Source organism: Stenella coeruleoalba, assembly GCF_951394435.1.
Source record: "Stenella coeruleoalba genome assembly, chromosome: 7".
In the NCBI taxonomy this organism is placed as follows: domain Eukaryota; kingdom Metazoa; phylum Chordata; class Mammalia; order Artiodactyla; family Delphinidae; genus Stenella; species Stenella coeruleoalba.
This window is the reverse complement of record NC_137153.1, coordinates 117,805,263-117,830,614: the sequence shown is the minus strand read 5'-3', so window position 1 is coordinate 117,830,614 and position 25,352 is coordinate 117,805,263. Positions and strand designations below refer to the sequence as shown.

The 25,352-nt window shown below is 56.9% G+C and overlaps 1 protein-coding gene across 4 annotated transcripts; it reads right to left on the bottom strand.

Annotated features, from left to right (window-relative positions):
- Window positions 1-489: 489 nt before the first annotated feature.
- On the bottom strand, window positions 490-14,777 carry PLPP7 (phospholipid phosphatase 7 (inactive)). 4 transcript variants are annotated; one of them, XM_079927538.1, is made up of 3 exons: window positions 14,088-14,777; window positions 1,870-2,230; window positions 490-1,669 (listed from the first exon to the last, which is right to left on the bottom strand). In XM_079927538.1, coding segments are annotated over exons 1-3 (813 nt in total). In that variant the 5' UTR covers window positions 14,539-14,777; the 3' UTR covers window positions 490-1,668. The 4 variants fall into 4 exon arrangements, with proteins under 4 accessions (XP_079783664.1, XP_079783663.1, XP_079783666.1 ...); XM_079927537.1 differs by having other exon boundaries at window positions 490-2,230; XM_079927540.1 differs by lacking the exon at window positions 14,088-14,777 and adding an exon at window positions 4,793-4,883 and having other exon boundaries at window positions 490-2,230.
- Window positions 14,778-25,352: the final 10,575 nt, after the last annotated feature.

Below are 25,352 nucleotides of genomic sequence, written 5' to 3'. Positions count from 1 at the left end.
CCTTGTTTGGAAGGTCCTTTGCAGATGTGATTAAGATGTTAAGATGAGGTCATTCTGAGTAGGGTGGGCCCTAATCCAATAGGACTGCTGTCATCGTAAGAAGAGAAGATGGGGACTTCCCTGGTAGCCGAGTGCTAAGTGCTAAGACTCCGTGCTCCCAGTGCAGGGGGCACGGGTTCGATCCCTGGCCGGGGAACTAAGTCTCACATGCCGCACCGTGTAGCCAAAAAAAAAAAAGAGGAGGAAGACACAGACGCAGGCAGCATGCCCTGTGACGACAGAGGCAGAGGTGGGAGTGACGTGGCCACAGCCAGGATTGCCGGCCACCACCGGAAGCTGGACGAGGCGGGGAAGGATTCTACCCAGAGTCTCAGAGGCAGCGTGGCCCTGCAGACACCTTGAATTTGGACTTCTAACCTCCAGAACTGAGAGAGAACACACTCCTGTTGTTTTAAGCCACGCGGTTGGCTGTGGTCACTCCTTATGGTAGACAGGAAACGAACCCACCCTCTGTCGTTGCTAATGTCTACCTCGCCCTGAGCCCACTTGTCCTGGTAGCGACCACTTCCTTGGGGGCAGGGTCTGGGTCAGCGGGGAGTGAGAGGGTCTTGGCCCCCAGGGGAGAGCCCCTCAGCACCACAGTGAGGGCTTTTTCCAAACGAATCACGACCCAGGCCCTGGGCAGGGTGGCCAGTGCAGGGCCCGGGGATGGAGGGAGCCCCAGCAGGGCTTCTCAGGGAGAAGGGACCAGGCAGCCCGGAAACGCCTAGGAGCCCATTGCCCCCTGACCACCTGACACCGTGGCCTGACTGGGGGTAAACACTCCTCACCCCCATGTTAACAGGGACTCTCCCACCTGGAATCTTGCATCAAACGAGGAAAAAAAAACACACAGGAGAGGGCCTGTTTGCACATCATCTGTATTGTAACATGAAGTGCACGTCCAGAACGGCTGACTTGGAAACGACCTATTAGGTCACACGGAGTCCGGCCCCTGGGGGCCAAAGTGGCACCGATGCCCGTGGGCCCTGGGCTTTCCACAGGCGGTGGCACAGACACCCGGTCTCCCCGGGCTCTGGGGCCCAGCGCTGGGAGAGGCCAGCTCACGCCTCAGGCCCTTCCGCTCCTGGGCTGCATCTCCCAAAATGCGTCTGGGGAAATGCGGTTCCCTGGGGGGGGGGTTAATAGCTGTTCCTTGAGAAAAGGGTTCTGTAGTCAGATAAGTTTAGGAAACATGGATTAAACAAGATTCCACGGAAGCTCTTCTACAGGACTTTTGCCTTTACGACAATCCCAGCCCTCGTGAATGTCCAACAGAGTGTGTAGCATTTCCCAAAGTTATTTGACCACAAGACCATTTCTCTTCCCAACGTGTCTTGCAGGCTGGTGTCTGGTGGGGCACCCTTTGGAAAGCACTGCCCTAAGCTATCGATGACCATTAATGGCAATGGCACCTGTGCTGGGTGGTGGGTTGTGGGCATTTCGCTGGGCGGTGTGCTGTGGTCAGGTGGGCACAGCCAGGAACTCAACAGTCGTGATGGTGAAAGGACAAGATGAGACTCGGCCCCTCTCCCGCCATCCCGGTTCTCACCTGGTACCTCCAGAGCAGAAGCGGAGCAGGGCTATCCGCACGGCTGGGCCCCAGCCCGTCCACAGAGGGACTCAGGGTCTGATTGAAGGAGCAGGGGGCACCCAGCGTGATGGGAGGGACGTGCCAGTCACTGGTGGGCCCACCTGAGGTCACCAGCCTCCACCGGCCCACGGGGAGATGGGCTGGGGCTGCCTGGTCCCCCCTCCCCTGCCAGCCCTATGTCCTCCTGCTGCCCCTCGGGCCACCCCCGGCCCCGGAGCCGCAGATGAACGGCTCACCAGGCGGAGATGAGCATCTGACAGGTGTTGGAGGACATCCAGACCAGCTCGACCAGGCGGAACTGGAAGTAGCCGATGACGAAGCCGGAGAGGACGTCGGTGATGTGGTGGCGGCCGATCATGACCCGAGACAGGCCCACGCAGAGGGCCCAGAGCACCAGCAAGACGCGCAGGGGCACCGCCAGCACCAGGTGGCTGAGGAAGAACTTGGAGACCATGGCCGCGCGGCTGGCGTGGCCGGCGGGGAAGGCGTAGATATCCATGGTGAGGTAGTCCAGGAGGCCGGGGCTCGTCTCAAACGGGCCGCGTCGCTTGATGAGCTTCTGCACGCCAGCCACCGTCATGATGTCCAGGAGCAGGGCTGCAGGCAGGAGAGAGAGGCCCCGAAGGCCGTCAGCGCCGCCTCCGCGTGCTCTCCCCCCACTGCGCCCGGGCTTCCTTCACTTGAACCACGCGGGCCTCTGGGCAGGTTCCCACCTCGGGGCCTTTGCTTGTGCTGTTCCCTCTACCTGGAAGGCCCTTCCCTGGGATATCCGGACAGATAAAAGTGCTGAATGAGAGAGTGGCGATCAGGGGTTTTGTGGGCCACTGGGGGCCCGTCGGAGGATCTCATCCTGACAAATGGGGCCCTGGGCTGGTGGTTTTTCTCAAAGGACTTCACTGAAGCCCCCGCCAGTCCCCAGAACAGGGTGTTACCATCGCCATCTTTTTTAAGTTGAACTGAAATTCACATAACACACAATTAACTTTTTTTTTTTTTTTTTTTGGCGGTACGCGGGCCTCTCACTGTTGTGGCCTCTCCCGTTGCGGAGCACAGGCTCCGGGCGTGCAGGCTCAGCGGCCATGGCTCACGGGCCCAGCCGCTCCGCGGCATGTGGGATCCTCCCGGGCCGGGGCACGAACCCGCGTCCCCTGCATCGGCAGGCGGACTCTCAACCACTGCGCCACCAGGGAAGCCCCACCATTAACTATTTTTAAGTGTACAGTTCAGCGGCCTTTAGTATATTCACAATGCTGTGCAACCGTCACCTCTATCGAGCTCCAAAAAGAAACCCAGTTCCCATCAGGCAGGTGGTCCCTGTCCCCCCTTCTCCCAGCCCCTGGCAACCACCAGGCTGCTTCCCGTTTCTATGGATCCGCCTCTTCTAGACGTTTCATGTAAGTGGAATCAGACAACACGTGACCTTCTGCGTCAGGCTTCTTTCACGTACCGTAATGTTTTTGAGGCCCATCTATGTTGTAGCAGGTATCAAAACTTCATTCCTTTTTTTAGGGCTGACTATTATTCCATTGTCTGGACCTGCCACAATTTGTGTATCCATTCACTGCTGATGGAATCTGGGTTGTCTGTACATATTGGCTGCTGTGAATAATGCTGCTATGAACATCTGTGTACGAGTATTTGTGGAGAACCCGTTTTCTGTTCTTTTGGGCACATCCCTACGGGCGGAATTGCTCCATCACGTGTTAACTACGTATAATTTGTTTTTTCTTTTGGCTGCGCCTCGTGGCTTGCAGGATCTCAGTTCCCCGACCAGGAATTAATTGAATCCGGGCCCTCAGCCGCGAAAGCTCCGTGTCTTAACCACTGGACCGCCAGGGAATTCCCTATGTAAAGTCTTTTGAGGAGCCACCAGACCGTTTTCCATGGCAGCTGTACCATATTGTCCTCATTTTACAGAAGACGAGACGAAGCCCTGGAGGTTGGAGCACCCCTGCCTGCTCCTCCTTCTTTCTGGATGTTTCCCTTTCCCTCCCTCTGACTTCTCCGTCATTGCCGGGCCTCAGCCTAAACGTCACACCCCCAGCGAGGCCTTCCCTGCCCTCCAGACAACCTATGCTCTCTTCATAGCACTTACCCAGCTGCAACTAAGGAACCCGCTGGGTGGTGAGAGGTTTGGGGTTAACGCCTCACTTCCTCCCCACCACCATCACTTCACAGAAGGGGGGTCAAGCCAAATCTATTCTGTTCGTAGGCGTATGCCCAGGGCCAGACACAGGACGGCAGTCTCCAAATGTTAGCTGAGTCGCCGGCCTGGGGTGCGGAGCCAGAGGGGCGGGCTCCTTTCCCATTTGGGGAGCTTGGGGGAGAACTGGATCTCTGTCCGTCCTGTTCACCACCACCCCGCTGTGTGGCCTTGGAGAGGCTGCTCTGCCTCTCTGTGCCGTTAGACGAAGGCCCACGCCAAGGGCCCACTTTCATCCAGCTGATCACAGTGGCACCCGGTCAGCCAAAGTGGGGGCTTGCGAGTGCCACAGAGACCTGGGTTCGAGTCCCAGCCTCGGAGCCTCCTGACTGTGACCTTGGACAAGTCGTCTAACTTCCCTCACCTGTAACAAGGTATCCCAAACACCTGCCTCTCAGACGGGGTTTGACACAGTGCCTACAGGGTGACTGACTGTCCTGGGTTTGCCTGGGACACAGGGGTTTCTAGGACATAAGAAGTTCAGGGCTAAAACAGGGAAGTCCCAGTAAAGGAGAGGAGGTGGTCCCCCCGGGTGCCTGGCGTACCAGGAGGGCCAGAGAAGGGGGGAGGATTATGACCAAATGCCAGTTCAGTGCAGCCTGGCTCTGGGAACTTCCCTGGAAACTTTACAGGAGATACCGAAACTCTTACTGCAACCCCTGCTGCTCAGAAATGAAAAAAAAACCCCAAAAAACAAAAAAAATGACACGATAGATGTTCACTGTGGAAAATTTACAAAACAGAAGATAAAAATAAGATTTTTAAATCACCTGTAATCCTGCCACCCAGAGGCAGCCACCTTTCCAGAACCTTCTCTCCATCTATAGAGCGTAGATTTAATAAAAGCTGTAACGAGCTCTACACACAACGTTCTGTAACCTGCTTTTGAAAGATGCCGGGTCACACCCCCCGGGACACCCATGGCTGCAGCGTCCGAGGTGCCCTGGCTTATTTACCTGACGGTCCCAGCGTTGGATGTCTACACTGCTCCCGGGTAACACTGCGCTCCCTGGTCGGTGCAGAACTCTCTTCCTGCCCTCTGCAGGGCTGCTGCTCGCAGTCTGGGCTCTTGGTTTGGGATTTGAAGCCCTGGCCTCCCCAGGGCCTGCCCCTCTCACTAGCCATAGGGCCAGCTGACGTTTGCCCACCCTGGGATGTGCCGGAGCAGCCAGGGAAGGGGCAGAAGCAGGAAATGGTGGATGCAGAGGCTGCCAGGCCATGAGGGGAGGAGCCTCAGGGAGGGAGGGAACCTTGTTCCACACCCCGCCCCGTATTTCCACGGCAACTGGTTCCCGGGAGCCAGGCCTCCCAGCCTGCATGCTGCTGACCCAGGTGGAGGCCAGGCCCAGGCTGGGAGCCATCTGGAGCCCGTGGGGGGGTGGGGGGGCCGTCACAGTCCCAGCAGGAGGGAGGGACCAACAGGGCAGGTGGGAGCTGGAGGGAGGCGGCTGCACCTGACCCCAGGGACCCTGAGGCTGACGGAGCAGCCCAGGCAGGAGGCCAGGCTTTTGAAAGTTGCCCCTCCCTCACCTTGTGACAGGCTCTCTCCACCTGGGGAGGAGGCAGTTCACAGGTGGGGGGGTTAAACTTGCAGGTTTCAGAGTCACAGGTGGGGTTCAAGTTCCTCTGCTCATTAAGAACAAGTCCCTTCACCTGTCAGAGCCTCCGTCTACCCACCTGTAACAGGGGTTATCACAGGATGAAATGAGCTCCTTAGTGTCTGCGAAGTATTTCGAACAGCCTGGTATGGGGCGTTTGATGCCATAGCTGCTGTTATTACTCCTAAGCCCCAGCCTGGCCTGACCCAGGTAAGCAACTTAAGGCTTTCAGACCCTGCAGGCTGGGTGTCATCAAGCAGGGGCATTGGTGAGAGGGTTTCCCTCTCTGAGGTCTCACCAGCATCAAAATGATGTGGCCCAGGGCTTCCCTGGTGGCGCAGTGGTTGAGAATCTGCCTGCCAATGCAGGGGACACGGGTTCGAGCCCTGGTCTGGGAAGATCCCACATGCCGCGGAGCAGCTAAGCCCGTGAGCCACAACTACTGAGCCTGCGCGTCTGGAGCTTGTGCTCCGCAGCAAGAGAGGCCACGACAGTGAAAGGCCCGCGCACCGCGATGAAGAGTGGCCCCCGCTCGCCGCAAGTGGAGAAAGCCCACGCACAGAAACGAAGACCCAACACAGCCATAAATAAATAAATAAAAATTAAAAAAAAATGATGTGGCCCAAATTCCGAGACCCTCAACACCTGGAGGAAAGTCAGAGCCTCCTGGGCCAGGGTCTGGAGCGGGCTAATGGGGGCCAGGCTCAGGTCCTAAGGCAGATCAAACCATGACACTAGCCACAGGGAGGTGTGGGTCATCTATCTAATTGGTGACCAAGTTTCTCAGCTGAAAACCAGGGCTCAGCAAGTTGGCAAGTTCTTGTCGATTTAAATCTGCCTTCCCAGACGAGTGTAAACCACAGCAGAGGTGCCCAGAGAAAGCTGCTGGGTTCAGGAGGAAGGCGGGAGGGAGGGGCAGCATCGTGCGTCCACGGGCTGCCCAGGGGGGAAGCCATGCTCAGGGCCTCGCTCCCGCGTGGTGTCTGAAGGCAAGGCGGGCTTGTACCTTGGCCTCCCCAGGTGTCCCACTGCTCCTCGTGGGCTGTCAAGACCCACAGGCCAAGAAGGAGCAAGACCCACACCTCTCAAACTGTTTTAGCAGCAAAACATGTTTCCCCAACGTAAGTACACACAGAGACTCCGTATGTGAGCAGATGAAAGAGGCCGCCGCGTGGCTGAAGCTGGGGTGGGGGGGACCCTCCCCTGCCCCCTCGAGAGGCTTCTGGGGCTGGCTGTGTGCCGTGACTTGAGAACCCCACATCTGGGCCTTTGGGAATCTGCTATTCCTGGCTGGCTCTGTCCCTCGCGGCCATAATGAGGTGGGGACGGCCCCACTGACCTGGGCCTCTGGGGACCACCGGGTCAGCCTGGCTGTCCAGCTGGCCCGGCCCAGCCTGTGCTTAGTTCATTCATTCACTTGAGCTGCAGGTCTTGGGTCTCGCTGGTTCCTGAGTATGGCAGGCGAGGGCCAGGCCTGGGGCTGGTGAACCAGGCTGGCAGGGTGCCAGGTGGCTTGGGCGGTGAGGGTGGGGAAGATGTGCAGTCGTCAACACAGGGGCTCCTTTCAAGGTGTGGCACGCCCACAGCCTCTCCCCACATCACACTGCTGCTCCCTGGTTCTGAGAGTTGGGTGTAGAAGAGGCCATGGGGGGACGGCTCTCCAGCAGAGCTGGTGGCCCCCGGGGCCTCGCCGCTCCACTCACAGCCCCTCCCCCCACTCCCGCAGGCTGCTCGCACCCCCTCCAGCACCATGGCCATCCCTCGTGTGACTCTGATTCTGACACTGTCAGCGCATAATCTGGGGCCCAGAAATAGAAGCAAATGGCCCCGTCACTCAAGGCTCCGTGAATTCCACTCACACGGCCTGTTGAGCTCCCTGACCTACATTCCCTCCTGGAATGGGAGGGGGGCAGGGGGCCCCTGTGGGGAAAGGTCCTCTTGGCAGCAAGCTCAGGGGCCAGAGTCAGGAGGGGCCGAAGCCGCGCCACCTGCCCCGACTTGCTGTGTGACCCGGGCTGCTCACCTACCCTCCCTGGGCCTCAGGGCAGAGGCTGCACACCTGGGCTCCAGGATCAGAGACCGGCCTCAAGGTCGACTGCTTGTGAATTTCATGACCTTGGCACGTCTCTCCCGCTGAGCTTTCTCCCTTGGTTGATAAAATGGGGATCATTCCAGAAGCTACTCTGAGGGCCGCCTGGGCTGCAGGGCTGGGCCCCATCACCTCTCACGCCTTCCCTCCCAATAATCTCCGCTCTCCACCCCTCTCACGGAGCAGGGGGCTGAGAGAGCCTGAACCCTCCTTGCAGGAAGCACACCCATTCTCAAGGCCCTGCTGTGCTGCCTTGGTGGCCACTATTCTCTCTCAGCCTGGCTGGGGGGCTGCCAGGACGACCCCTCATGGCCCCTCACGCTCAGCTGCTTCCCCTGAGATGTGCTCCATGGGACCAGCTCGGCAGCAATAAGGCTGGGCTAGGGGTGGGGGAGGGGTAGCTATGGACCCTGCAAAGAGCAACGACAGAGCCGATACCTCTTACTGGCTGGGGCTGGGAGGAGGGGGTCCCAGCTCTTCTGGCCTCTGATCCCCCATTCTGGCCTCTCCGGGAGCTGGGGAACCGGGTCTGGTAGTGCTGTGGGGGTGCTGTAAATCGGTCTAAACTTTCTGAAGGGCATCTGGCTTCAGACTCAGAAGTCTTTCCAACAGGCCTCCCTTGACTCAGGCCTTCCATCTGTAAGACTATCTCCTTGGGAAGTAATTACGGATGTGCCCCACATCAAGGATGTCCACTGCAGCGTTTTTTGTAACACTGAAAACCCCAAACCAACCCAATGCCCTTGAGTCGGAGACAGACGGGAGAAACCGCGGTGGAGCTCTCTGGGGCCACTCTGGGGCGAATGATGAAGCTGACGTGTATTTATAGCCACCGAAGGATAGCTACAGGGTTTAAGTGGAAAAGGCCAACGACCAAACTGGATTTACAGTACGATGCCGTTTTTGTAAAATAAGATGTTAATGTGTTTATACAGAGAAAAAAGTCTGGAAGGTACCACGCTAAGTGTTAACAGCGCTTCTAGCTGGGTGGGTTGATGAGGGCGATTTTTGGTGTCTTTCTGTAATTCTGCATTAAAATTCTTCTTACCATGAAGGTGCATGACTTGTGCACATTTAAAAAGAGTTATTTTGGGCTTTCTTGGTGGCGCAGTGGTTAAGAATCCGCCTGCCAGTGCAGGGGACACGGGTTCAAGCCCTGGTCCAGGAAGATCCCACATGCCACAGAGCAACTAAGCCCGTGCGCCACAACTACTGAGCCTGCGTGCCACAACTACTGAAGCCCGCACACCTAGAGCCCGTGCTCCGCCGCAAGAGAAGCCACTGCAATGAGAAGCCCGCACACTGCAACGAAGAGTAGCCCCCACTCGCTGCAACTAGAGAAAGCCCGGGTGCAGCAACGAAGACCCAACACAGCCAAAAATAAATAAAATAAGTTAAAAAAAAAAAAGAGTTATTTTTACAAAAAGACAAGTATTGCATGATTCTGCTTTTATGAGGTCCCTAAAGTAGGCAGATTCATAGAGACAGAAAGTAGATTAGAGGTTGCCAGAGGCTGGGGAGGGGGGCTGGGGAGTTAGTGTTTAACGGGTGCAGAGTTTCAGTTGGGGAAGATGAAAGAAATTCTGGAGATAGATGGTGGGGACAACTGCACAACGATGTAAATGTACTTAATGCCACTGAACTGGACACTTAAAAATGGTGAAAATGGTGAATTTTATGTCATGTGTATTTTAGCCTGGAAGGACCATTTCGCTGAGCCCCGCTGAGATGATGAGAAGTGAAGCTGGGGGCAGGGTGGAGAACGTCCTACCTCTGCGGAGCTGCGCTGGTGTCTCCAGCAGGAGGGCTCCTGACCGTGAAGGTTTGGGATCAGAGTCTAAAGGTCCATCAGCTAGGGACAGGCTATGCAGACCTCCTGGAGGGCTTGTCACCTGAGCTGTGCCCAAGAGCAGGGGCCGGTGGGCTGGGATGAGACAGCTGACACAAGAGATTATATGGAGGGTGGGTGAGCAGGGGCTGGGGGGGAGGGGATGCTGTGAGATGCTTGGGGCGGGTGGGGGCGGCGCTGCCAGGCTGAGGGTGCAGGTTCTGGTTTCTGAACCCCTCGTGCTTGGTGTGAAGGGAGGAGCGGGGCCGAGATGGGAGGTTCATAGCCAAGAAGGCCCAGTAGGGCCATGAGAATGAGGCCAAGCCGGGCAAAACGCCACAGGAGGTCATTTTAGAAGCATATGATATGCTAGTTTCGGCGCAGAGAAAAATCCAGAGACCCATGACCCAAACTGCAACGGAGGTTATTCCTGGGGAAAGGGCTTAAGGGAAACAGTCACTTTCTTCATCACCTGCCGTCGTCTGAATTTTCCTTACCGTGAGGATGTGCAGTGAAAAGGTGCTCAACATCACTCCTCATTAAGGAAGCACAAATCAAAACCACAATGAGATGCCACGTTTCACACCCATCAGGACGGCTGTTATATAAAAAGAAAAGTGCTGGCAAAGAACACTTGTGGAGAAACCGGAGCCCTTTTGCACTGCTGGTGGGAATGTAAAATGGTGTAGCTGCTGTGGGAGATAGTCTGGGGGTTCCTCAAAAAATTAAACATAGGATCCAGCAATTCCATCCTGCTTCTATACCCAAAAGAAGTGAGAGCACGGACTTGAACAGATATTTGTACACCCATGTTCATAGCAGCATTATTCACAATAGCCAGAAGGTAGATGATGGATAAACAAAATGTGGTCTGTCCATACCATGGAGTATTATGCAGCCTTAAAAAAGAAGGAGATGCTGACACCTGCTACGACATGGATGAACCTTGAGGACGGGCTGCTAAGTGAAATAAGTCAGATATTAAAAGACAAATACTGTATAATGCTATTGATATGAGGTCCCTAGACTCGTCAGATTCATAGAAACAGAAAGCAGAATGGTGGGTGTTGGGGGCTGTGGGGAGAGGGATGGGGATTTAGTGTTTAATGGGAGCCGAGTTTCAGTCTGGGAAGATGGAAAAGCTCTGGCAATGTGAATGTACTTAATGCTAGTATACACTTAAAAATGGTGAAAATGGTAAGTTTTATGTTATGCCTATTTAACCAAAATTTAAAAAATGACATAGAAAAAAAAAGAATGTATAGTTTTTATAATCAGGGACATTTCAATAAAGATTCTTTTATAGATCATGGAAATAAGACATGGAAGGCATTTTCCACCAAGGACAGGCCCATGGGGGAACCAGGATGGGCTTGGTGAACGGGGATGGCCTGGGTCCCCTGTCACCTGGCCCCCTTTGGGATCATCAAGTCGGGTGTTGCAGGGGAAGGACAAAGGAGGGGATCAGGTCATCTCACAGGTGTCTAGAGCTTGGAGGGGACCTGGAGGGACCCTGGACCTGGGACTTCTTTTGATGCTGGCAATGGCGATGAGGATGGTGATCACTGATGCCCAAGCATCAACTGGCATTCGTATGAGCCATGCACTTTCGTGTAATGCTTCAGGGAAGTGTCCCAGCAGCCCACTAGACAGATGAGGAAAATGAGACTCAGAGAGGCAAAGTCATTTGCCCCGGTTCCCATTTGCACCCAGGTCTGGCCAACTCTGGAGCCAAGCTTGTGCCAGCTGCCAAGATCCCTTCTGGCTTTGACATTTCCAGTCTAGGCAGCACCGCACACTCTTGGGGAGGAACGCAGGGACCAGAGCAGAGAACTTCCTCCCGGCCCAGCGGGGACTCTTCCCGGGTCCGGTGTCTGGAGCTCCATTTCCCGAGGCTCCTGAGTTTTCCGCTTTGGGGCCAAGGAGAGCCCAAGTGCCAATTGTAGAGGGGAAGGGCTCTGCCCTCAGGACGCTGCTGGGTGCCCTGGTGCTCAGAGCAGGGCGGGCGGGACCAGGCAGGGCCCCCTCATCCCTCAGGGCCCTGAAGCTTCCAGGTCTGCCTGCCACCCACTGTGCTAAGGGCTGTACCAGCTCCCCTTGAATCCCCACCACAGTCCTGAAGCCCCATGTACAGATGAGGAAACTGAAGCTCGGGGATGGGAACGGACTTGAGCAGATCGAGTAAGGGTCAGAGTGAGGACCCGGACAAAGTCCATTTCAACCTCAGAGCTCCAGGATTGAAAGGCCGCCCAGGCCCCCAAAGACGAAAGCAAAGACAGATCTGTGCACAGTTTGTGCTCCACGGATGGTCTTTCTTCCCTGGGCAGAGAGTGGAGTGGGCAGCTCTTCTTGGCGGGTCAGGTCAGAGCTGTGGGATTAACCCGCCTTGGCTATCTGCTGCAGTTTACAGGGTCCACATCCCCACGAGATGCCCCAGGCCCACAGACCACCCTGTCCGTTCTGAGCAGCTGCTCTGTGCCGGGCTCTCATCTCTCTGTCATGTCGGTACCTGGATGTACCAGCAAAGGTGCTGGTAAAAGAGAAAACTCTTCCCAGGCGCCTCCTCGCTACTCACAAGCTTCAGCGTGGACTGCGTGGTAAGCCCGACCCGCAGACGGATGCTGAGGGGGGTGGGGGGCAAGGGGTTTGCAGCCTGGAGGACTTGGATTTGCTTCCCAGATCTACCACTTACGGGCACGTGGGGGCGGGCAAGTCCCTTGACCCCTCTGAGCCTCAGTTAACTCTGTGAAGTGGGTGTATTAATATTTACATTACACGGTCATTAAAAAGATTTTAAAATCATGAAATACAGGACATTCAGGGCATAGTACTTGGTGCATAGTGAAGCTCAATACATGATGATTTTAAAAACTTAGAAATGACTGTCCTTCTTATTCAAGAAGGGAGGCACCTCGAACTTTGCTCTTCACCCTATGAAGCAAACTCCTTTGTGTCCCCAGAATCTGGTTGCTGGAAAGAGGCAGAAGCCGCATCTCAACAAACTGTTAAGATGTTAAGAGTTGTTCCCAGCTCCAGTCCTGGCCCCATCAATGACTAGCTACGTGGCTGTGGACAAACCATCTCCCTGTAGAAGTGATGATGTGGTTTATGCAAAACCGGGCACGGAGCAAGCGCTGAGCAAATTATGAACACAGCTTCACCACCTCCATCATCTTACGCGGGAGGAATGTGCAGACAAGGTCTGGGGAGCAGGTTTGAGGGGTGGCTCAAGGATGCTTTCCCACCCCCATCCTTGGACACCTGACCCCCAACACAGTTTTCTTGAGCTACTGCTCTGTGTCAGGCTGCAGCGGGCACCGGGGAAACTGTGGGTAATGAGACCAGGGTTCTGCCCCCCGCAAACACCCGGCCCAGCCCCTGGGCCACCTTGCTCTGTCCCTCTGTCCCAAGCCCAGGGCACGTTGCCTGAAAAGAGCACAGGCCTGGATGTCAGGTGCAGATCTTCAGACCTGGTGCAAATCTCCCGCTCTGAAGCTCTGGTCAGGTTGCTTTATTTACAGGAGCCTCAGTTTCCTAATCTGTAAAGTGGGCATGGTAATAGCACCAGTCCCATGGGACTGTTTGGCATAGGAACAAGTAATGTAAATCATTTAGGAATAAGAACAAGAAAACGTTGATGGTACCAGACCCAGCCATCTCCTGCACGAGCAACTGCTGTTCTCCCCTCCCTACATCCCACCCACAGAGTGTCCACCCCAGATGCTCTGAGACCTGAGTGGGGAGCCACACTGTATTGCAACTTCCCCTGGGATGGCAGTTCTCAGTGGCCCAACACACACCCCTTTGGAAGTGGGACCCCTTGTCAGTGTCTGCTTAGCCTGAGCCATTCCCCCCCGCCCCCGACTTGTGCCCCAGATCGTGGCTGTGCTGGGAAGGGCCAGGAGATCAACATGGCCCACCGTGGAGGGTGGCAGCATTGGGTCCCCGAGCACCTGGGGGATCTGGAGGTGGCTGCAGGGTGGGCCGCGTGGGGGCTGGGCATCACCTCCTGGAGAGAGGGGAAGGCCTGCTTTCCACATGGCGCCCACGTGGCACCTGGCACAGGGCAGAGCTCAACTGAAAGACGCTGGTGACAAAGACTTTGCAAAAACAAACCAAAGCTCACCAGGCCCTCCTCTCCTCCAGCGACTCACCCAGGGAAGCGGTACGTAAGGACTCCAGGAGGCCATGAGTGGGTGGGAGCCCCAGACTGGACCCCTGCACCCCCAGGCCCTGTGGGAGGATCCCGGGTGGCTTGCAGGGTCCCTGAGCCAAGCAGCGGGTTGATGGGAGCAGCTCACAAGTGCTGCCTGCAAGCAGCCTAGGAACTCAAGGACCCCAGCCTATGGGATGGGGTGTTACAGGGTTAGACACCTCACTGCAGAGCACCCGCCAGACTCCTGGCCACTTCCCTCGAGGCCACGGCCTCCAGCACCCCTGTTCAAGCTGCTTCTGGGGCGGCGGTTCAAGCTACTCCCTCCCCAGAGCAGGGCCCTTCCTCAGAAGTTCCCGCTGGGGCCCCGCATTCTCAAGGCCCTCACTTTGCAGGGGGCTGTCATCTGGGCATCCTCAGCTCTCTCTTCCCCAAGCCGGAGGCTTGCCTGTTTCTGGGGCACCCGCCCTGCCTAACCTCATTAAATTGTTCCAGTCAGTTTCTGAGGGCCCCGCTGGTCCTGCTGGGGTGGGCTCCCTCCCCGGGCCTGGCGGGGTGGGTGGTGGACGGCGGGCACACTCACCCAGAAGTAGGTTCATGAGCACCTCCTGGCCGGCCAGCGTGCTGCTTTTCACCAGGCAGAGGATGGTACCCCCGATCCAGGGGATGCCGTGGCCTGTGATGCCAATGAGCTTGACCATGGAGCGGGCGCTGGCCCAGGACGCAGCCCGGCCGGCGCACACCCCCAGGCGCTTGGACATGCAGATATCAATGGCCAGCAGGGAGTTGAAGGCGATGCCCTTGAAGGAGGGGTTCAGCTGCATGCAGTCCTCCTCGGGCAGCTGCTGAGACTGGCGCCGCTCGCGGGCCCCATCGCCAGGGCACGAGGGCTGTGCCGAGGGGCCCGAGGCCTTCCTGCCCGAGCTGCGGGGCTCCGGCGCCCCCTTCGGGGGCTGGTTCAGCGACAGGAACTCGGCCCGGTTGAGGACGTTGTTGCGGTCCCGGGCCCGGGCCCGGCTCTGGGAGGCAGGCATGGTGACAGTCACCCAGCGAGGGCCGGTGCCAGCCTGGCTGTGAGGCCCTTCTCTCCAAAGACGGAAGCCTGGAGCCTCCGTTGCTCCCGGCCTCCCCTCCTGCTCTGCGGCAGCTGTTAAATATAGAGTGCGGGACTGCACATGGCTGCTTACCTCCGGCTGCCACCAGGCTCCCAGGGAATGTCAGTGCCAGCTGGGCAGCCAATCGAGCCCCCCAGTGCGGGCCAGCGCCAATGGAGCCACCCAGGAGGTGGACACGTCCACAGCTGCAGCCTGGCTGCCTCGGGCCTGGGCTATTTAAATCTTCCAATGGCTCGCTCCCGGGGTTTGGGGGACTCTGGGAAATGTAGTCCTCCTGCTGCTCTGGCCTCGGCTGTGCCCCAGGCCAGAGGCCTAGATGGGGGCCCCCGACTCAGTCCTGCTTTGACCAGCTTCCCTCTGAGCAGGCCAGACCCCTGTGAGCCAGGCCCGCCTGACCCACTGGCCTGGACAGCTTGGACCTGGTCCCGTGGACTAGACAGTGGAGTCCAGGCCAAAGGCCTCTCCGGACACCAGATGGAGTGAATGACGTCACTGAAAGCATCACCTTGGGTCCACTGGGGCTGGGCCCAGCCCCTCCCCTCTGTGACAGCATTTCATTAAGCTGGCAGGCTGGGCTTTTCTATTTTCAATCAGTCTTGAATCGGGCTTCAGTGCATGACCGTTCAATCAAATGGCAATCTGTAAGATTCGATTTCCATTAGAGGGAGGAGTAATTAATTGGTTGGTAATGGATCTGCCCCTTGGAGGTGGCCTCCACTGCCCGGAAGCTTTGCGAAGGACAGGATCACTTAAAGCAGCTTCAGGCAACCCCGTAACTAGTTCCCGAGCTCCTGGACCTGTGCTAGGTGCCTGGAACACTGCAGCGAGTGGAACACATCGCATGCGTCCCCGTCCCCAGGAAGCTCACAGTTCAGAGGGGATTAAACGAATGACACGTGTGAATAATTGCAAGCGTGCAGATGTGTTGCAGGATCATAGAACAGGGCTCCGGGCCTGGCCTGGGAGTTGTGGAGGGCTTTCCCCCGGAAGGAAAGGCAGGTGAGAGGCCCTGGGCGAGGGAGAGCCTACCTCCTGCCCTCCTGCGAGGTCTGGGGGCCCGTGTGGCAGTACATGGACCGAGGGGGCAAGAGAGGCTGCAGACCCAGAGAGGGGCAGACCACGAGGGCCCAGCCGAGGATTTGGGGTTTGAGTCTGGCCTCCCTGACTGCAGGAACCCAAAGTCTCCACAGCCCTTTTAGGGCTGACTGGGCCCGGCCTCAAGGGGAAGCCACTGGTTTAGGGCAAGCAGCAGAGTCAGGGGTGAACGCCCTGGTCTCATGATTCGCGGCACCCAAGGCCTGTCTGCCCAGCGGGGATGAAGGCGGGAGTCCTTCCAAGCGTGGAGACCCCCGTGAAGCCCCAGGCCCACCCCCACAGCCTCCCAGGGACCAGGGCCAGAGCCTCCCAAGGACAGGAAGCTGCCTGGGGTGGAAGTGAGTGCTCTGTGGTCACGGGGCACCAGCCTGGGGTCTCCAGAGTCAGACAGATGAGGAATAACCTGGGGCTCTGCCACCAACTAGCTGTGGGAACTCAAGCAAGTCACTTGGCCTCTCTGGGCCTAGTTTTCTCCTCTTGTAACATGGGGACACTAGTGCCCACTTTCCAAGAGCTGTTGTGAAGTCAATGAGATGATGTTTGTAAACTGCTGAGAAGGGTCCCTGCCTCACAGTGAGCCTTCAAGCCTGTGGGTCAGGAATTGGTCCTGTTTAACAAACAAGGCAAAGTCCTCTCTCCCTCTGAGCGCCCCCTTCAGAAGGACTCACCCCCAAGGTCTGGCCCCCACTCCGTACCTGGCTGGGAAGCCAGACACCAAGAACCCTCAGTCTGGGGCTCCTCGTGGACTCCCCGGCACCTCTCTTGCAGAGTGTTCCCCTCAGAACACGCACCACAGAGAAGGACGTCCCAGGCTGTGTCACATCCCTCCCTCTTGGGTGTGGCCAAAATGACCTGTGCCGTCTCATCCCGGACCCTGGACAGATGCACATGAAGATGTGCACAGAATGCATGGGTAGTGGGCAGCGTACTGTGCTCTCTATTTGCTTTAGTTTATTGACACCATATAACCAACCTTCCTGTGAAGTCAAGACATCATCCCCACTTTACAGACAAGGAAGCTGAGGCTCAGAGGGGTGAGACCCAAAAGAGGTGAGGCCCAACTCCCAAGAAGTCCCTGGGGTGGGATACAAGGGCCTCCAGACTCAGATGCCTCAGACCACAGGGACCTGGATGTGCCCACTTAGCTGTCCACCAGGGCACTCACCCCACTGTCCCTGGGTGGGGCCCATGACCTGGGCTGACCTCAGGAGGGGAGGAGGAGCCCAGCCCAGAAAGAGGCTATTAATACCCAGAGGCCTGTGTCAGCACTTTGGCCTGGAAAGAGCTGCTGGCAGGTTCTGAGGGCTACAATGGGCTCCATGCTGGGGAGGGCCATGGAGTCTGACTGGACTTTGGCCCAGGAGTGGTGAAAAGTGGGCTCTGGGCTGGGACAACCCTGGGTTCAAACCCCTCAGCAACCTCTACCTTAGTGACTGCAGGCAAGTCCTGCTAGCACTCCTGGCCTCTGTTTCCCCCTCAGGGGGCTGGTGAGAGCCACTCACTCAGACTGAGACCTTCTCCTCCATCTGTAAGTTAGGGTGACCTAGTTCACACTCTCAGACAGCTGAGAAGCAGGCACCATCCCTTTATGAGCACCTACCATAGCCCACACAGTCCCACTTCTCAAGAGTCTTAGAATTCATTCATTCATTGAATTGATGCTTTCATTGATCTCTTCCTTCAGTTTAGTTGGGGAGATAGGATAAACATCCGTGAAATAGCTAGCCAGCTTATAAAACAATATACTTTTACTGATAGCCTTATTTTTTTCTTACTGTCAAAATGTTATGGTCTTACTGCAATAAATTCAATAAATACAGATGATCTAGATATAATCCTACTGCCTGGAGACCACCACTGTTAACATGAGGGTGGTCAGGTTATAAAGGGATTCTCACTTGTCTCATTTCCAATGATTGAAATGTTTTATGACAACCAAGTATTACTTTAATAATCAGAAAGAATATCTATTAAACAAACTATACCTATATATATTATATATATAAAGATATATGCTTTTAAAATATGATTGTATTATATATCCTTTAAAAAATAAACTCCGCTTTTCACTTAACAATATAAACCTGCTGGGACTTCCCTGGTGGCGCAGTGGTTAAGAATCTGCCTGCCAATGCAGGGGACATGGGTTCGATCCCTGGTCCTGGAAGACCCCACATGCTGGGGAGCAACTAAGCCCGTGCGCCACAACTACTGAGCCTGCGCTCTAGAGCCCGTGAGCCACGACTCCTGAGCCCGTGAGCCACAACTACTGAAGCCCACGTGCCTAGAGCCCGTGCTCTGTCACAAGAGAAGCCACCACAATGAGAAGCCCACGCACCACAACGAAGAGTAGCCCCCGCTCGCCGCCACTAGAGAAAGCCTGCGTGCAGCAACGAAGACGCAACGCAGCCAAAACTAAATAAATAAAATAAATAAATTTATGAAAAGGAAAAAAAGAGACCCAATGCAGCCAAAAATAAATAAACAAAAAATATATATATAAACCTGGCAATGTCTCCATGACAACCCATCATTTTTTGATGGCTCCTTGGCATTTTGTCATGTGGATGGGCCATCCTTTATGTAAGCCATTCCCTATTATTAGACACGTAGGTTGTTTGCATTTTGTGACTATTTGAAACTATTATGGCCTAGCTATCCTTCTATATACACCCCTGTGCACTAAAGCAGGAGATAAATAAGTGGTTAAAGTGGCAAGTACCAAATAAAAGTGTGTTCAGACGCAACCCCATGAAGTCCAGTGGGTCATCCTGAGCCACCTACTGCAGCGCCCAGACCTGGAAGAGCAGCACAGGGTCGGAGACACTTCCAGCCAACATGGCAAGTCTAACCACACTTTTCCTGGGTTTGTTAGAGTTGAAGAAGAGAAGGTTAGAGTGGTGACATCACCTGTGAGGCCCCAGAGCTGGTCAGACAAGGCCAGAGTTAGGATGTGGGCTGGCTGGTCCCTGTAACTCTGAGCCTGTGGGCTGTCTTCCTGGCCAGGTATCCCACAGCTTCTCCGTTCCCTGTCTGCTTGACCTCATCTTTCACTCACTCATTCGCTCGCTCACTCCTGGAACACTTTTTTAAAAACATTATTTTTATTTATTTATTGGCCATGCAGCACGTGGGGTCTTATTTCCCCGACCAGGGATCGAACCCATGCCCCCTGCACTGAGTCTTAACCACCGGACCACTGGAGGTCCCTGGAATACTTTTTGAGGTCTGCTGTGTGTCAGGCCCTCTCCCCACGCAAGGACCAGTGGGAAGTACAAAGATGGCTCTGAGGTGGCCCCACGCGTGCAGACCACCTGGCCTGCCCAGAATCACTGCCCCACCTGGCCCTAGGTCCACATCACCTCCCTATTGTAGCACTGTCCATTGTTGAGAGAGGGGTGTGGTATGCAGTGAAGTGACTCAGGCCTCAGTCCAAAGCCCTTGCCCCAAGCATTTGGACACACCGCCTGTCACCTGAAAGCAGGAGAGGTTTTCTGGCAGCATCCTGGGACCTAGAGCCACTTGGACACTGTAGTCACTTGTTATTTGTGGTCTTTAAATGTTTAAGATAGGCTGACGACTACTACTGAGTGTATTCATCATTAACTTGTACTTAACTCTGCTCCGTGCCAGACTCAGAGATACGTGTGTGTCAACAGTCCCTGCAACTTCATAAACAGGCTCTTAGTCCCCATGGTGCACATGAGAACACCAAAGCTCAGAGGTTAACGGACTCTCTCTGGACCACGGAGTCAGCCAGCGAGGTACCCCGGGATTCAGACATCACCCCAACCCCCCTTCCCCTCTCCCTCTCTTTTCCTTTTTCCTTGGCCAGTTTCTTTTCTCACATGCCATACACTTATTTATTCTGTGTGTGCCCAGGGTCTGTGTCCTCCTAGCAGAGTGTCAGCCCACGAGGCAGGGTCTGTTGTCTATCTGTTCCTTTGTGGGGCAAGGTGCCCAAGGAGTGCGTGGCACCTAGCAGGCATTCAATAAATATGTATTGAATGAATGGCTGTCTGATTCTGAAGGCTGGACTCTGATCTACTACAAACCTTGCCATCAAAGACGATGGCCAAGAGGAGTCGGGTTATTTAGGGTAATGACCCCAAAACAGGAGGGGAAGGGGTGTGAAGCTCCACTCTGGGGAGACGCACAGCTGGAGGGGAGAGCAGGGAGGGGCAGCGGCGGGGGGTCCCTGCCAGGACGGCGAAGCAGCCCAGAGAAAAGCATTTTTCGTCACCGCCTCCCCGCCCCGCCGGCTCCCGCCCCGGATCGCTTTGTCAGTTCGCATTTCTAAGGCCGCTCCTGGGTTATTTCGGTCGGGAAACCTGATCCTTCTCCGGGTTTATTTTAGCACCTTGGAGAACTCCCAGCGCCGCACCCGATCCCGGGCCGCACCCAGCCTGCTGACGCCGCCTCCGTCCCCGTTCTGCCCGGGCGGCGGGGCGCGCGGGGGGCCCCGCCGGAGCGCGGCGCCCGCGTCCTCCCGCATCTGCGGCGCGCGGGACAGTGATGGGGGGCCCGAGGATGCTGCGGGCGGCGCGGGGGCGCGGAGGGGCGGCGCCAGGTGACCGGGGTGGGCGGCGGGAGGGCGGGCACCTGCTCTCACTGCCCCCGCCGCCGCCGGACCCGGGGCGCCGCTGAGCCTCCGCTCCTCGCCTGGGGGGACGGTGGTGCGTTCAAGAGGCCGTCCCGGGAGGAGCAGGCGTTTCTCGCTCAGAACTGTGGCTCCGACGGGGAAGCGGGGCCAGAGGGACCGCCCTTGTGAGCCAGGCTGGGAGAAGCAACCCCTCCCCCGCCCGTCCTGACCCCGATTTGGCCCTGGATCTCCATCCCCCAGGCACATTAACGATCGCCTCCAGCCCCAAAATAACATCCAACACACCCGCGTGCACTGACATGCACACTCACACACGCTCCTACATCCCACCCACTCACACCCACAAACGTGCTCACCTCCACTCACAATCACACACACATCCATACATCTGCACGGACACACACTCACCCACAGACACACGCGCTCGCATCCACCCTCACAGACACACGTGAACACGCACCATCGGGCACACTCACACAGACATGCACTCGCACAACCAGAACACAAACGTGTCCTTCTGTACTCACACACACTCTCACATAAACCCTCACACAAGGCACACACTGCCATACACAATATACACACACTCCCTCATCTACACCCACACCACTTGTGGTCACTCACACCATTACACACCTCATACACACACCCACATGGACACACGTACATACACCTTCCCAGATACATAGACACCACCACCCCCAAGCAGTCACACACAACTGCCGCATGTACCCTCACACACAGACACGCACAAACTCACACTGTCACACACACTCACATCATCACACACTCATCTACACACACGTTCACCAACACACTCTAACTGCCTCACACACCGTCACACCCCTCACACCCCTGGAACACATGTCCTTCACCCTCCCCTCCCCAAGCTCAGTACTGGACACACACACATCAAAACAACTTACCCATCTACGTCCTGATTTATAGCAATCGTTTTGAGCATGAAGTTGTACCCATTTATTATTCGTGTTAATTAACATCTCCGTTCATCATTCTCGGAGTTATCCCTTGGCATCTCTCTGGCCCACAGGGATGTGAGTGCTGAGAAGACCATGCCTCCTGTGTGTCCAGGCCCTGGCTGTGTTCCCTCGTGTCTCTGAGCGGCCAGCCCAGGTGCCCAGTCAATACTGGGGAAGGAATGCACGGGCGTGAGGTGGTGGGGAGGCCAGCTGGTCAGTCCCAAACCTAACACGACCTACAAGAATGTGGCCACCCCAGGCACTGGTTTTGCTCAGGGCCCCATACCACACCTCTGCTCCTCTGTGGAGAGTGAGCTTATCAGGGACCTGGGGGCCAGGAGCCCTGGAATCTAGTTCTGGAGCCCTCCCTGTATGACCCTGCCAGCCCGTGTTCCCCACCTGTAGGGAGGCTGTGGGACCAGCCCTCTCGGAGACCCTGGATGCGCTAGCTTGGCCAGGCTGAGCCCACTCTCTGCAGAGGTGAGGTGCCTCAGTGGTGCCAGGTGGGCCCTGCAGCCTCCTTGCCTCTTTTTTTTTTTTTTTTTTTTTTTTGCGGTACGAGGGCCTCTCACTGTTGTGGCCTCTCCCGTGGCGGAGCACAGGCTCCGGACGCGCAGGCTCAGCGGCCATGGCTCACGGGCCCAGGTGCTCCGCGGCATGTGGGATCTTCCCGGACCGGGGCATGAACCCGTGTCCCCTGCATCGGCAGACGGACTCTCAACCTCTGCGCCACCAGGGAAGCCCCTCCTTGCCCCTTGATGCACCATCCCCTCCAGCCACCTACCTGGCCCTCCAACCCTGCCCCCGCGTCTCCCAGGCGGACATTTCAAGCCTCACCATTGGCTTCCGGCCTGGTCCTAAACAGTTAAGGAGATAACCCTGTCTCCCAGGGCAACAGAATCCCAGCACATAGCATTTCCATCTGCAGAACAAAGGGATTTTCCCACCTGAGAAGTGCCTTTCCGGTCTCCTGATGACTGCACCCTTGGAGGCTGAGAGCTCTTGGAGGATCAGCTGTGGCCCTGAGATCTTGGTCCCTACAACTGCAGGGAACGCTGGTGAGAGCGCCTGCTAGATCAAATCCTCCGGCCTCCAGGTCTCAGAGCCAGGGGGCGGGTTCCATCCACACCTCCCTCTTCACCAGGCCTCAGTAACCTCACCTGTGGAATGGGATGGTAACGGGACTGGCTCACGGGGTCCTCGTGGAGAGCCACGAAGGTGATGCATGCAAACGCCCTGGCCGCAGCGATGCTCAGTGAGGAGACCCTGCATCCGGCTCTTTCTGCTGACCTGGGAGGACTCTGGACTCACTGGGGCTGTGTGTTAAAACCCAGCTGGGTGAGGTCAGGTTGTTTCTTCCTCTGGTTTGCTGTGTGACTTCGGGTTTTCACGGCCTTTCCGGGCCAACATGCTGGGAACTGAGGGACCTTGTCTTCCCACCGACAGCACTTGGCACCCCCAAGTTGCCACACCGGGGGGTTCACCATCCCCGAGGAGGGTGGCGGCTGAGCCTCCAGAGCCCTGCTCCTTCCCATTCACTGGCGACATCAAGGCAGAGGAGGCTGGGGAGACTGAGGTCTGAGGGAGGGGGAGAGGTTTGGGGCGCCGTGCGGGTGTCCCCGTGGTGTTGGGCACGTCACAAACAGATGTCCCCTTCCTTGCTTCTGCAGACGCCAGCGCTTCCCTCTCGTGTGGCTGTATCACGGGCCTTCACATATGCTGAGACAGCCGTGGGTCTGTGCCCAACACCCACAGACTCCAGAAAACGCTGAGCAGGAAGCAGGGCTGCAGGAGGGCTGGAGGGGCTGAGAGCTGGGGGAGCAGCTGGAACCTTGGAGGGCCAGTGGGGAGCCAGGACAGGGGATGCTGGCGTGGGCCAAGACCTTTCAGACCCTCCGTCCGTCAGAGCTGGCCCCGGGGGGTCCCATCCTCAGCTCAGAGCCTGGCAAAAAGACGCCGCCTGGGCCCTCCCTCTGCAGAACTGGCCCTCGAACCAGCCCAGGATGAAGTACTGCATAGGAGGTGACGTAGCAGAGGAGACAGCTCTGGGGCCGAGGGACAGGGGTTTTCTATTTTGCTCACCCCGTGGGCACCCAAGCAGTCTTCTGGTGGGACTTACCGGACACAGGGCTTTCTAACGTCACTTCCATCCGGGCTCGGAGGGGCTGGCCCCCAGGCAAGGGCGGCGTGCCTGGAGGAGGAAATAAGTGGGCTTTGAACTTGGCCAGATCTGAGTGTGCGTCCAAGACTCCGGAAAGCCACTGTCACGTGACCCCTGGGTCTCTCTGTCCAGCCCTCCTCCTGGGGTCAAGGAGGATAGCGGAGACAATACTCACTCAGCAGTGCAGACCACACAGTGAGCGCTTTATCATCGTCACAAACCCAGGCCAACCAAGCCCAGGGCTGCAGGGCGTCACCTCACTTCCAACAGGCATCAAGGACTCCAGGAAATCACCTCCCGTCTGGCCGCTTAGTGAGCAGGTAGGGCTCCGGCCTCTGCTCTTGTCACGTCAGATGAGCAAGTGCAGCTCAGCACATGTGCACGGGGCGCTCATGTCCTTGTGGCCAGGACAGTGTCCCTGCCCTCAGGGGGCACCCCAGCCAGGGGGGTCTTCTCTGTTCCAGGAACCGGGGGTGATGGTGTGGGCAGATGAGATGGACACCCCCAAGGTTATTAGCATAATAATTATGTGAAGGCTGAAGTGCGTCAAAGAGGGGCAGAATGCTTTGTGGAGGCCGTGAGTTCACAGCAGGGAGAGGACGCTGTGGGTTATAGGCCAGGGAAGGCTTCTTCCTGGAAATGGAAATTTACACGGGGTCCTTCGGAGACCCGTGCTCTTCCCATCTTCTGGCTGTAAGCAGACCATGAGGCCACCCCACCTTGGTCTCAGTCAGCAGGGCTAGGAATAAACTACTTACTAGCTGACCTGGAAAGGGATGACCCCTCATTAGGCTGAGGGCGAGGGCAGGGGTGCAGCTGGCCAAGGGGCAGTGGCCACCTCAACAGGCCACTTCCTGCCTGTGGCCTGAACTGGTGCTGGTACAGATGGGTCATTTGGCTGGCTGATCGCCCCTCAGAGAAAACACCTCAAAGTGGCCATAACCTTCTGCTCCTCCGATCTCTGCCCTCACTGGCACTCAAGATTCTCTGGCTTGCGAGTGGCGGTGGGTAGTTACCAGGTGCGGGGGGGGCTACTGGCTTGAAGATGCTTAGAGAGGTGAACAGCGATCCCCCCTCTCCTCCCCCATCCAGGGTCAAACCCCTTTGAACCTCTGTACACAGATCTCCCGGGTCTCAGCTGGGATACCCGTCTGGGGGAGGCCTTGGGCAGGTCTTGGGAATCTCCCAGCTCTGGAGTCCTGCTCTGTGAGATACACACCCCAGGCTTCCTACCCAGGGGTGTGGTGGTGGGTGAAGTGATCAAGCTTGTACAGTGCTTATCACAGTTGGGGCCCGACTGGCCTGACCACCTGTCAGGGCGCCCAGAAGCCCAGCACAGAGCAAGAAACACGGGGACCCTTTTCCTAGAACTTCTCTCCCCACCCCCAAACTTCCCAGCCTTGGAACCTCCAGAGCCCTGCACTGTTTCCACCCAGCCAGGCCAGGAATGCCAGGGCAACAGCAACCCTTTCCCGCCTACCCTGAGCCCTGGAAAGCCAGCTGAGTTCAAAGGGCACGAGGAGCAGCCCACCTGGACCCGAGACAGAAGCCGAACTACACTACCCAGAATTCCCGCGGCTAGCCGAAAAGGAAATGTCGTTTCTGCGAGGAGAGGCTCAGCTCCCCCCCCGCAGCTGCAAAAAGAGAGAGAGAGAGACAGAGACAGAGAGAGAGACAGAGAGACAGAGACAGAGAGAGAGACAGAGAGACAGAGAGAGAGAGAGAGGGAGGGGGGGAAGAGGGAGAGAGGATTACCAGGGGGAGGCGGGCTGTGTTCGGGGAGCGAGGGTGGAGAGCAGGGCGGGCGGCGAGGAGGAGGCGGCGCCCGCCCGCCGCCGCCGCCGCCGCCGCCGCAGCCGCCGCCGCCGCCGCCGCCGCCGCCGCCGCCTGCGGA